The sequence below is a fragment of the Lissotriton helveticus genome, chromosome 6 (assembly GCF_964261635.1).
Source record: "Lissotriton helveticus chromosome 6, aLisHel1.1, whole genome shotgun sequence".
Classification (NCBI taxonomy): domain Eukaryota; kingdom Metazoa; phylum Chordata; class Amphibia; order Caudata; family Salamandridae; genus Lissotriton; species Lissotriton helveticus.
The window spans coordinates 2,039,621,331-2,039,635,334 of NC_136067.1; the positions used below are offsets into that span (position 1 = coordinate 2,039,621,331).

At 46.6% G+C, this 14,004-nt stretch overlaps 1 protein-coding gene across 1 annotated transcript in view; it reads left to right on the top strand.

Annotated features, from left to right (window-relative positions):
* Nucleotides 1–9,970: 9,970 nt before the first annotated feature.
* TMEM214 (transmembrane protein 214) overlaps nt 9,971–14,004 on the top strand; it is a 418,213-nt gene continuing 414,179 nt past the window's right edge. Inside the window, exon 1 of the mRNA XM_078650054.1 lies at nt 9,971–10,348. Within this exon, the coding sequence (XP_078506180.1) occupies nt 10,204–10,348 (145 nt within the window). The 5' untranslated portion in view covers nt 9,971–10,203. The remainder of the gene's footprint in view (nt 10,349–14,004) is intronic.

The window sequence follows — 14,004 nt, forward strand, 5'->3', positions numbered from 1 at the left end:
CCCTCCAATGACATAATTCATCTGGACAGAGCTACGAAACTAGGAGGTGGCCTAGCCTGTATACATAGAAGGACACTTGCGATCTCCCTCTCAGAATCCTTTTCCCCATCAATCAGCGAATACCTTTGCCTCAACATTTCCAGTAACAAGCAACTGGCTTGTAAACTACATACTTTCTATCACCCCCCGGGTGACAATCTACCATTCTTTGAACAATTAATGGAAATCATAGTTAACAATGTGGATTCAATGCAGCCATAAATCTACTTGGGAGACTTTAACCTTCATTGGTCAAATCCTAACGACCAAGCTGTAGCATGCTTCAACTCTTTCTTGAAGGATCACGATTTGGTTCAACATCGCGACCAACCTACCCATAAAAAGGGAGAAATTCTAGACCTCATCATCTCCAAAGGTCAGTCTATAACTTTGAACTCCATCATACCCTGTGACTGGTCTGACCATCACGTCATTTCCTTCCATATCAACTAGGAGGTATCTCAGATTAAACCTCAAAGTCCTAAACCAAAGATCTGGAGAAGAGACCTCAGAGACATCAACACAGCTGACCTAGCAACCCGCTGTAAGCGGGCCCTCTCTCTCCAAAGAGACTTAGCCAAAGTACAGGAACTTACAGACTTCTATAACTCTTCTATCTCCAACATCATGGACAATGTGGCGCCACTCCAGCAAAAAAATGCACCCTCAAAAATATCTAAGCCTTGGTTCAATAGCAACCTAAATGCGGAGCGTCGCAATCTTAGGGCCCTATAGCACTCCTGGAGATCCACTCCTTCAACGGTCCATCTAAAAAACCTTAGATCAGCCAGAAGCTCCTATAACAAACAAATCAAGACAGCCAAGGCGGAATATTTCAGATCCCAACTAAACCAAGCGGCCAATCGACCCAAGAAATTGTTCGAATTGGTTAAACAACAATCTGTCATAGCCCCCAACCGATCAGATCCGGATGTCAATCCTCCCTCATGTTTTGACTTGGCTGACTTTTTTTAACGAGAAAACCAGACTTATTAACATTGATCTAGAAACCAGGAGGTCTCTTTAATCATCCAAAGGACCTGAACCCTCCCTGGCCACACCAGATAAGGCTGCTCCTCTTAGCAGAGGTATCAAGCACAACGCTTCCTGGGACACCTTCACCATCCTGAACGAAAATGAAATCAATAAGGTCCTTCGGAGAATCAACCCATCGAATCACTTCAATGACCCTTTACCTCCCACCATCTTCAAAGCAATTAAAGATTCTATCCCCCCCCACTGGACAAAGATTGTCAATGCCTCTCTTTCACAGGGAACGATCCCAGACTGTCTAAAAGAGGCCCAGGTAACACCTATTTTAAAAAAACCTACAGCAGACAGTAGAGATCTTAACAATTTCCGCCCCATCTCCAGCATCCCCACACTAGCCAAACTCTTGGAAAAATGCGTCCAATCTCAATTATGTACACACATCGAAAACTTCGATCTCCGGGACCAACACCAATCGGGCTTTCGTAGTGGACACAGCACTGAATCAGCTCTCACTCATGTCATGGATGACATCCTAATAATGCTTGACAAAAATGAATCTTGTCTCCTTATCTACTCGACCTCTCCTCTGCCTTTGAAACTGTCAATCACAACAACCTCCTAGAAATTCTGGAGCAAAGGATGGGCCTCTCGGGCAGGTGCTGCAATGGTTTTCGTCCTTCCTCCAGCACAGATCCCAAAGAGTTAAGGCGAACCACTCTCTCTCCCACTCATCCCCTGTCACCATGGGGGTTCCACAAGGATCCTCCTTATCTCCCATTCTCTTCAATTTGTTTCTGAAACCATTAGCTGATGTACTAAAAATCCTTGGACATTCGATTCCATATGTATGCAGACGACACCCAACTCTACCTGAAAATCTCCTCCCCTGACAACATCACTCCACTCAATTCCACCCTATTGACTACTCAAATTTGGCTAACTGAGAACCACCAAACGCCACCAAAACAGAATTCCTCCTCATCTCCCCTCCGAAACACACTCCTAACATTGACCTCTGGATGAACCAACTCACAGCCTTCAACTGCTCCCCCCGCTTCATGACTCAGCCAAACGCTAGGCATCACTTTGGACAAACACCTGAATATAAAGATCCACATCAGCAACGTAAGCAAGGGAGCTAACCACCTTCTGAGAACTCTCAAGAACCTCAAACCTTTCTTACCTCAAGCCGACTTCAAGAAGGTGGTCCAAGCACTGATATTACTGAGGCTTGTCTATGGCAGTGCTACGTTATGCGGCCTCCCCAAATACACTTTGGCTCTGCTAAAGGCTTCATTGAACGCTGCGGCCAGACTGATTATGGGCACCAAGCGAAATACCCACATCTGCCCGGTCCTAAAATCTCTAAACTGGCTACCATACAAAGCTAGAATTCAAATAAAGATTGCATGCTTATCGCACAAAGCCCTCCACTTCAAAACCCCCAATTACCTGGCGCAAAAGTTAAAACTATCCGGAGGGGGGAGACCGTCAAGGAGTGCTAATTCCTTCCTCCTGAAACCCAGATCTTCCGCAAAAAGAGAACTTGTCAACGAGCGTTCTCGGGCTCTGCCCCAAAAATGGGGAACTCTCTTCCACCGGAAATCCGGAGAATCTCCTCCAAGGTTGCTTTCAAATGGGAAGCATAAAGGTTTCTCAGGAACAAATTCCTACCTTCATAAGAAGTGCGATGGTCAGCTCTTAGCGCATCGGACACACTCCAAGAATGGATGTCACCCATGTATTTTCCTATTGTATTTGCTCCCCTTGCCTTTATGCTCCCAACGCCTATATTGGTCCTTTCCTGTGCATATATTCCCCAATTGACTCTCATTCTGATGTTACCTCATTCCCTCAATTATGAAGCGCTCTGATATCCTTTGGGATCAAGTTTGCGCTATATAAAACTTTATAAATAAATAAATAAATAAAAATAATGTGGTGAGTGGCAAGGAAGTGTACCCAGGAGATATCACCTTTTTTTTACCTTAGCCCAGCTATGTTTCATGAAAGAACTTTCGTCCTAGCTTCGTCGGTTATAATCTGGGTCCAGATTTTGCTCAGTTAGCCCACAGTAATTGAGTTGGAGGGCAAGGTGCAATAGAGTTAGAGGGACTAGTGTCAGAAACAAGTGTTTCTGCATCCGTTAAATGAGGAAGGCTATCAGTAGGAGCAGGTGCTACCACAAGAGAAGGTAGTCAATCTTGCGTATCCAGACCTAAAAGAGCCTGAAACCTATTCACGGTGTGGACAGAAGGAGACACTTTGGAACGGGGCCCTTGGTATGGCTTGTACAAATAACCAAGAGGGAATGAGAAAATGTTACTACTCCTAAAGGTTTCAAGCTCACAAGGCCTCAGTATGAATCTCACCAAGGCTGGCCATTATATGAAAGGCAGGCCTACTGGCTTTGTCACATTGCCATATTAATGTAAGGCAGGCCTACAGGCCTTGGCTGGGTGTCACCACCTTAATAACCATAATCAGGTTAGGTAGGTTGAGTCTTAAAACCAAATTAAAATCAATAAAACACATGATTAATAGGCAATTGCATACCTTATAATGATAACCATAGCATCAATATGGCATTTTTATTCCAAACATCATAAGTGTCTGAGTCTTTCTTTACAATGGAAGGTCACAAACTACAGCCATAAAGCTCCCCAGAAGGGGTCACAGCACTTCTGCAGACAGGCATATATCTGGGTGTTTTTCTTCATTTTGGCTCATTTTAGCTATGCCTAGTACCAGGAGCATTATCATCAGACCTCCTGGCCTTTAAAGGGTACATTTTTATGGAGACCTTAATTTGCTAGTTTCTTGCTCCAGCCGTCTCTTCTGTCTGGTCTCTGGTGCTTCTCTCCTGCTGGTTGGGACATTTTGCGCAGCTCTTTGCAACCAGCCAGCACAGCACACTCCTACCCAGAGTCTCCAGGCCCCAGAGCCTACTGGTTGTCTTTCAGAGCACCATTGGGAGCTAGTGAAGTCCAGGCCTTTCCCCTAGTTGGTCCTCAGAGGGCTTTAGGGGGCCAGCGCCACTGGCCCCGGAGATACCCATCCTAACCCTGATGGTCTGCTGGAGACCAAGTCCTTAGTCCATCTTTGGCAGCATCAGGTGGCCTCTTTTTACAGCCGGATGTCTTTTCCACTGCCATTGCTTCCCAAGGTCTTCCCAAATGTCTCTCACTGGTTCTGGGGTTTTAAAGTGGGGACTGGAAATCCTAGATACGAGGCACACCTGGCCAATCCTAGGATGCCACATCACCCCTTCGCTCTTGTCTCAACTCTCCTGCACAGCATTCTGGGACAATCTAACATAGTGACTTCATGATTTCTCTGCTAAGAGCTCCTCTAAGGGCCGATCCACACCTAGTTTACATCACTTCCTGCTTCCTTTGCACCAAAACTTCAAACGCAAGCCCCATATTATGTTGGCTCCAGAGGTCTTGGACTCCCCTTTTGTTCTAGTGGGCCTGGGCTCTCCCAACCCAGGTGAAGGGTGACGAGCTAATTATCACATGCAGATTTCCCTGCACCCTTTGTCTCTGCCAGGAATGGGGCTATCAGTTATAATTACTCTTTCTGTGTGCAGATGCCTTTGTTCCCTCTGCTGGGAAGCAGAGTAATTAATGTGGCCTAGCAAAGGGAACAAAGGCATCTGATTATGAACTTAGTCGGAGAAATATGACAATTCCTGAAGTCCCATAAGATGGGGCTGTAGTGTGTTTAGAACTGCAGAGTCAAACTCAGCTTGCATGTTTACCCTAGTTTGATACTTTTGCTGGATCCTGCAGGCCTAAAAGAAGTGAAACTGTACTTTAAGTCAGATATCATATATATATATATATATATATATATATATATATATATATATATATATATATATATATATATATATATATATATAAAATACAGCACTACATATTTTCCAGGAAGCCCTACAGACCTACACTATAAATGCTCAGTAACATCATACAGCCTACTACAAAGTCAGTACACACCTGTGCAGTGTCCCTTCCGCAGCAGGCTACCTGTGCACCATTACTGCCCTGTGACCACAAGTCCATGTGCAGCAAACCCAGATCTTCTTACCCCAGCTGAACAGCAGTGGCCTCATCTTAAAAGGGGACACTGGCGGTTAACACACCTAGTCCAAGTACTGAGAGTATACCATGTGTGAGACTCAGGTAGTCAGTGCTTTAAATGGAAAAAGAAAAGTGCCGGTACTCACCAAATTTATTGGGATGGGTCTTAAGGGTCTTGAAGGAGTGTGTCTGGTGGCGTGGCATCAAGGCAGGTATTTAACAATGGTGGCATTTTCTCATTCAATGCAAAAGCGCTCTAGTGTCCTTCGGCCAAGTTTCTTCATATGTGCATGTCGTAATTTGTGTTTTTTGCAGTTTTATATTGTGCGAACTTGGCCAGAGGGCTTTTTACTTGAGAAGCAGAAGTTTTACAATAAAACTTCATTTGTTTGTTTTTATGGTACGGGGAGATCACCCAGAGTAACAGGATGTTGAGCAGAAGCTGGGATTCCAGCTCTCTGTGCCATGAAAACAAAATAAAGTATGCTTTCGTGTAGAACTTGCATTACTCATTTAAAGTGCTTTAATACCCTCCTGCCAATGCCAATTGTGCGCTATATAGAACTGCAAAAAAGTACTAATTGCGCACAGTACACAATAGCTGAACTTGGCCACAGGCGTTGTGCGCGCTGACAGTGTATTCCAGCGCTGCAGCCTTACACTCTAACTCACAATGCAAAAGTTCTAATGTGGGTAGCTCTGCCCGGCAGGCCACATCTCCTTACTCCTAACATGCTGTCAGTTAGAGTGTAAGGCAGCAGCAGCAACCTAGCGCTAGAATACACTCACTTTTGACTGTCAGAGTGCCTCACAGACGCGCTCCCCCTGAAGGTATTCAGCAGCACCTGCGCTGCATGAAATCCCATACCCCAGAGCCCGACCCCAGCTTGCCTGTAGGAGTACCGATACTCTCTTGGCACAAGGAGTAATTCTGGTACTCTAGGAGAGAAACTGAGAAGTGCCGGTACTCAGTACCGGTGAGTACTGGCCCATTTAAAGCACTGCAAGTAGTGAAAATCAATCACAGTGGAAGACAAAAAAAACGGTAGCCTTACTGAACAAGCATTTGCAATGCAATAGGTCTCGCATTTATAAGAGTTTGAGCTATTGGCATTGTAAATGACAAAGCCTTTTATTTACTTGTTGATTTTTAAAACATAAATGAAATGCATTATTATTTACAATGCCAATAGCTTAAACTCTCACAAATGCGAGACCTATTGCATTGCAAATGCTTGTTCCTCACATGTCATTGAGTGGACTGCAGACAAACGGAAGATAAGCACTTTCACCTCCCCCTTTGACATAACCCATGTATTGGGAATGTGGCAGCAGCTTCCAGTCTGTGGATAGATAGACGGATCCCAGTGCATTAAACCAACTAAGTCACTAGTTTGGTCTACCCCCACCCCTTCTGCTACCTGTTAAACCTCCCCACCCCTTCTTCCCCAGAGTTGCCAGCATCCGTGCCCCCCTCTGTCTCGTGTTCTGTCACTTAGCTTGTATAAATCGGAGTGGGGTTAATACAACTCTACATTTAAGATGCAGAAATGTGCCCAGTTTCATCCAGGTCCCCTGCTCTGGGGTCCCAAGAGTCGCTCCACGAGGAGAGATTTCACGCAACATAAAACGCCACATAAACGAGTCTCCTCTGCAGTCCGCGTCTGCATTTGTGTGTGTGAATGCACATATGTGTGCGTGTGTGTGCATGTGTGTCTGCGTGTGTGTCTGTGTAGGTGCGAGTATGTGCATGCACGCGTGTGTGTTCATGCTTGGTGTATGTGTGGGTGTGTGTGCGCATATGTGCATTGTTTGTGTGTGTGTGTGCGTGAGTATGTGTGTATTGTGTGCAATGCCACAAGCTTTCTCCTAACCACACTTCATCCCTTTGTAGGCCGGGCCAAGAATGATCCATCACACACGGTTTTATCTGTTGCTCAGGAATGTGTAATCATGAAAAAATCACAAAGGCTACGAACCCGTAAATCATTAAAAAGTACTCCGCTTGAGTTTACAAGGCAGTAAAGCACACTCAATATTATCAATGCTTGTGTTAGCCCCCAGTTGTAAATGAGACACCACAAATAGCCACCCATTTTCCTGCACTGTTGTATCTGCGGTTCTACCAACCTCAGTAATGCAGGTCTCCTGATCTAGGGTCCCAAGAGTCGCTCCACTAGGAGAGATTTCACACCACATAAACGAGTCTCCTCTGCAGTCCGCGTCTGCATTTGTGTATGTGCATGCATGTGCATGCACTTACGCGTGTGTGTGCATTTGTTTGTGTGTGTGTGTGTGTGTGTGCGTGCGTGCGTGTGTCTGTGTAGGTGTGTGTATGAGTATGTGCATGCACGTGTGCGCATGTGTGTGTTCATGCTTGGGTGTATGTGTGTGGGTGTGTGCGCTTGTGTGCATTTGTATGTGTATGTGCGTGGGTATGTGTATTGTGTGCGATGCCGTGAGCTATCTCCTAACCACACTTCATCCCTTTGTAGGCCGGGCCAAGAATGATCCATCACACAGTTTTATCTGTTGCTCAGGAATGTGTAATAATAAAAAAAAACACAAAGGCTACGAACCCTTAAATCATTAAAAAATTACCCCGCTTGAGTTTACAAGGCAATAAAGCACTCTCAATATTAAAAATGCTCGTGTTAGCCCCCAGTTGTAAATGAGACACCACAAATAGCCATCCGTTTTCCTGCACTGTTGTATCTGCAGTTCTACCAACCTCAGTAATGTAAGCATGCACAAACCTTACCCAATCACAAAGAAGCGCCTTGGGTCTCGTAAAGTATGTGAAGCACTGTGCTGATAACCTGTGCAGATGCAGAGTAACTCATTGCGATACAGATCTGTCAGTAATAAGACGAAGTGACGTCTGTCGACCGCTACATCGCTCATAGTAACTCCCGAGGGGGTAGGTGCAGAGAAGAGCTCTCATGTTACATAGCTCTGGAACATTCTCTGCAGACCAGGGCTGCCCCTCAGTATACAAAACTTTAACTAAAGACAGGCAGCTGGGCTTTCTCTGCTACAAAATAAAAACATGGCCAGAGTCGTGTGTCCAGTTCGAAACTTTCACTCGGAGCGACTCTGTGCTTTCGCCTTTTATTACGTAACTTTAGTTTCCAATTGCAAATGCAGAGAGCTGCAGGTACCATAATACGAAGCAGCACATGCTAAAATAATCATAAGCCGGTGTCTGAGCAGAGGAAGCAAGTCCCAAATTATCACGCACAAGCTGCAAGATTTCAGCCATATCTGCACCATGCGGCCCTTTAGTTCCTTATCACCCTCCAAAGAAGGATCCCTCCTAGGCCTGAAACCCAGACTCCACAGCTGTTGCAAAAATAGCCAGGAGATCTGGGCAGACAGCAACCCCCGAAGATGGTCCAGTCACCGAGGGGACGTCATCCATATCGCCAGAAGCAGGACTGCAGTGAATGCAGCATGTCAGCATCACTTCCAAAACCAGCCCGGCACAGGAAACCATATCCTGATAAAGCAGACTGGTTGCATAGGCAACGCTACTCCCCGGCAACACGCTACCCGCCTGCCAAGGAACAGGCGGAAGCGCTCACAGTGAAGAACATGTGTCTCATGATAAAAACAGGCAGATCCCACACGACTACTGTTTTCATTTGCCCGAAGTTGTGAATCATGTAGGAGTGCACCGCACCCGTGTTCACATCCATGAATGAAAGGGAAAATGAAAATAAACCAAAAACAAGTGACGTCAGGCGGACGCACGCACTTCTGCGCAGGCGCAGAGTGTTCTTGGCCGCGTCTCCGGCTCCGACAAGTGACGTCAGGCGGGCGCACGCACTTCTGCGCAGGCGCAGTGTTCTTGGCCGCGTCTCCGGCTCCGCCTGCTAATGGCGTACAAGAGGTGATGGACGGCACTGGAGTCCCTGGCCGTTCCTTGCCGCGTCGCCCCCGCCCGCCGTAGCAGCACTGGAGCCCCTGGCCGCATCGCACCCGCCCATCCACTGGGAGCCAGGCAGAAGGAGCCCGCAAGAAAAGAGCATGGTAAGGTAAGGGGGGGCGTGTGTGTATGCAGTGTGTGTGCGCGTGGGTCTGCGTGTGTGTATGCAGTGTTGTGTGTGCGCGTGGGTCTGCGTGTGTGTATGCAGTGTGTGTGTGCCTGTGTATGCCTGTGTATGTGCGCATGCGTGAGTGTGGAGTGTGTTTGCGCAAGGGAATGTGGCACAAGAGGGGCACGGCGCCGTGCGCGCTCACGAGGTCAAATCTGAGCAAATCGGCGCTCGTGCACCCTCTTGTGTCCACATTCCCAGAAACGGGTAGCAATAGATGTCTTCGCTGCTTCGCATTGCTTACGTCTAGCTCGACCTAAAAATCAAGGTGGACTGAATGGGCAGAACTCATTTGATACACCAGGCCTCATATTTTGTTTGTATGGCATTTAGTTTGCACTCAATAGCAAAACAATAAACCAGTAAAAGGACTTGAAATGTTTAACCCTTTTTGCACCAGCTCCATGAATGAATCAGTGAGTCCTACTAAATTGCTGGCCTGTCCACAGCAGCTCTAAACATACGTAGCCTTAGACATTTCACTTTATGTTAGAAAGTTGAAAAATTCAAACGCGCCCTTCCTAATGACACATTGTGATTGGTCCGATAAAGCAGGCACTCCTAGCCAATGACGTAGAACCCCGCTGTCAACCTGAAGACAGCTGCTGACAGAAACGCACGCGAGGCGAAGCCTGAAGAATGGTGAAAATAGAAAAGGGGCGGCGTGAGGCATGTGCGAACGTGACGGAAACCCTAAGCTGCTATTGGCCAAGCCACCCTATACTCCGTTTACCATGACGTCACGAGCAACAACTAGACGTGGCATAGAGGCGAATGAACAGCGTGCGTGGTGTGTGCGCACGCGCTGTCGGCCCTCGGACGAGCTTTGGAGTGACGCGACAGGTTGCTGCGCTGCGCGCGCACAGCTCTCTGGGGTTTGGGATCGCCCTGGTAACTGGCCTCGCGCTGCTTCTGACGGGCCTCGCGCGCAGGCTCGCGGCGGTTGGAAGAAGGCGCTCTCCGGCCCGCTGGCTCGAGCGAGAGGCGGGATGGCGTCGGTGACACCTGGGAAATGGGAGGTGGTGAAGAAAAACAAGAAGCCCGGGGCGGGCGGAGGCAAGAAGAGCTCCGGCGGCGGCGGGCCGAGGAAGGCTCTGGGGGAGTCCAACCTGCCGCGGATACTAGACCCTGCACGTGAGTGTCCGGAGGAGTGACCTTTAACCCTTGCCCCCTCATGTGTTCATAACGTGAGAGGCGTAGGGTTACCAGGGGGAGCACGGCAATGGCGAGGAGATCGCCTTCAAACCTCAGCTGTTGTAATAGATGTGAGAAGAGAGGGTGAGGTCAAATAGGACCATCTCAGTCTGTGTAATAAGTGGCTGAGAGCCCCTCCATGTTTTTTTTTATTATTAAAGTTCTGGTTAGTCTGGAAAAAATTCAGGCTCCATCCCACCCTCACTCCGGGTTTGGGGCAGTCCTGGCTCCATCCCACCCTCACTCCAGGTATGGGGCAGCCCAGGCTCCATCCCACCCTCACTCCGGGTTTGGGGACAGCCCAGGCTCCATCCCACCCTCACTCCGGGTTTGGGGGCAGCCCAGGCTCCATCCCACCCTCACTCCAGGTTTGGGGACAGCCCAGGCTCCATCCCACCCTCACTCCGGGTTTGGGGACAGCCCAGGCTCCATCCCACCCTCACTCCGGGTTTGGGGGCAGCCCAGGCTCCATCCCACCCTCACTCCAGGTTTGGGGACAGCTCAGGCTCCATCCCACCCTCACTCCAGGTTTGGGGGCAGCTCAGGCTCCATCCCACCCTCACTCCGGGTTTGGGGACAGCCCAGGCTCCATCCCACACTCACTCCAGGTTTGGGGACAGCCCAGGCTCCATCCCACCCTCACTCCGGGTTTGGGGACAGCTCAGGCTCCATCCCACCCTCACTCCAGGTTTAGGGACAGCCCAGGCTCCATCCCACACTCACTCCAGGTTTGGGGACAGCCCAGGCTCCATCCCACCCTCGCTCTGGGTTTAAAGACCCATGCAGTAGAAATGTACCTGGTACACTCCTGGGAGAAACCTCCGTTCATCGAGCGCACGTGGGGTAACCACCACTAGATTCAAGAAGACCAGGACGGGCGGAAGAGCATCCGGTGTAGCAGCCTCACGACTCTGGAATGATCTTCCCTTAAATATCACACAAATTAAATCTCTGCTAGGAAAAGCTGAAAGACGTGGCTCTTCCCTAGGGATTAGTAAATCGAGCTTTTCCAAACCGGCGAATAGGTTATCTTTATGCACACTGACAACAGGGTGAGTCGCAGCGCCAGGATAGCCGTAGGGTGACAGTTTTGCGCTATAAGTCCAAGTTATATTACATTATAAGACAGCCCCCTGCTAGTAAGTTTGTGGTTGAAAAGACACTCTTCGTGTGGGTGTTAATGTAGGGAGATTGCCTGCGATTGTATGTAGCCAGCATTACTTAGGAAACACAGACTCAGAGTCAGACTGTGACAGAAGATAGGCCCAGTCTCCAAAGTAAAAGTGGCCCCCATTCATATATTGGAAAGCTAAAAAGGGGCTCATGTTTGCAAATTGGGGCCGCTTTTAACTTGCTAAATGCTATACACCTTGTATAAGTGTGCTGCAATGCACGGAAGACTGTATGGATTTTATCTTGCTGCAGGCAATGTTTGTTTTGATTCAAATAAATCAATATATAAAACGGCTCAGTAGATCATACAACAGGCTCACACTGCTGACCTGTCAGACCTGCCTGTTGGGTTTTGTCCGTTTGCCCTGTGGGCCAGCCCAACCCTGTAACTCGCCATTAAGTGTTAGTGGAGAAGCCCATTGTACCTCACTTGAGACATTCCATATATAGGTAGAGCTGATGGGGAGAAGAGACACCAGTGAAGAATAGTATGGGGAGAGTATGCTCATCCTCTTGTAGGTGGGAGAGGTGAAGCACATCTTGGCGATGTAGGAGAAAAACAATTTACCATCAGGTAGCTAACTGCTTGATACAAGTTTTAAAATCATTGCATTGTAACTGGCTTTAACTCAGTCAGGAATTTTGAAATCTTACTTTTTGGGCCCACTTGATCCTTCACAACTTGCCTTTATTTGGTCAGACATCATGGGCCATCCTTCACTTCCAGTCCAGAACGTTTGCAATCTGGATTTTTCTTTTGACAGTTCTCTCGCTTTCACTCAGCATTTGTTTCTATTTACCAAATCTGGCTGTTATCATGTACAGTTAGGCCACAACATCCCTTTTGCCTTATTCTCCCAAATGATTGGAAAAATCCTTGCTGTAGTGTTATCTCAACTGGGTTATTGTAACTGCATTTTTACTCCACTCCCATAGTACTTGTTACAGAAATCATAAATAGTTCCAAATGAGGCCTATGGTGCAATGATTATTCCACCAAGTTTTAAGATAACTGCATTGGCTACCTTCCATACAGCCATCTCGCTTCAAAAAGCTGTGCGTTGTACACTGTAGTCTTTTGGTTTCTGTGCTCCATTACTGGATTAGGCATCTTAGATAGTCTACAAACTCACTGGTCCCCTGAGATTAAAGGTTTTGATGGGGGATTTTCCAGGGAACAGGGCTCCTCCTTCTGGAACTCCCACCCCACACCATAATATTTCGTAAAGTTAAGATAATGCCTAAACATTCTTTCAATCCTGATACTTCTCGGACTCGGCAGATTTAAACTGGCATCCTCTTTAATTCTTCCTCGTGTACTGCTACTTCTATTTATCAGTCAGACAATTAACACTGACCTAAAACGTAATAATTCTCATTCAAGGCCTTTCCACCTATTGCAGCGTTTTAACTTTTTATTTGTCATATATTTAAATTGATTATTTATTTAATCTCACCCCTCTATTGTATAATAATTATTTTGGTCTGGATTCTCCCACTTTCACAGCCTCCCTATTTTTGAAGGATACATAGTTAGCTGCGCCAGCAGTTGAAGTGCATGAAAGTGTGGTAACTGTAATCGTGAGTTTAATGGGGCAGGTCTATGTGCTTGGGGTGAAAAGTGTGGCTAAAACGAACAAAAAATCTGTAACTTCTTTGTTGGCCTTTCATTTTCATTCATTCATTTGGGTTCTTTATTCGATGATTAAAAATCACCATAAAAGTACAAACAATCATTATGCATTAAGTTCATCCCTTTTAAAACAAACAATCAAATTAACATGTAGCCTGATGTGAATACAACAACAAGATCCCAATGAATTAAATAAACATTAAATAAACATTATGATCCATTAAAACCAATCACAGAATTCTCATGATTCCCCCCCCCCCTCTAGTTGCTCTTAATCGGACAGGTACTTTGATAAAATTAATAATACAGCACAATGTAAGTGGGTCCGACGCCTGTTGTAAAAAAAATCAAAGCCTCTCTTGCACATTTAATATTTGATTTTTTTAAAATGTCAACCAAGAATCTACGTCTGGGTTCAGAATAAAACAAACATATTAATACAAAATGAAGGGAATCCTGCGGAGACCTATTGTCACACCCGCAGGTTCCCTTCTGCTCAATAGTGGGTGAGTACCCTAATGGCGATCCCAATAAATAAGGTAATAAATTGAGCCTAAAACGGGTCATTAAAAACCTTTCCTGTACGTTATGTAACAGATATAAATAGGGTTCCATTCCTTCTGTGGTCTTTACAAGGTTGTATGCACACACTGTAATTTTAGCCCTTTCTTGTTCTATTCTTTGTGTGCAAAAAACGCTTTTTTAACAATTGTCGAGTGCTGAGGGATGATCGCAGTCGGGTCAATGAAAAGATTCCCTAGACCCAGAGTTACCAATACAGATTTTACAT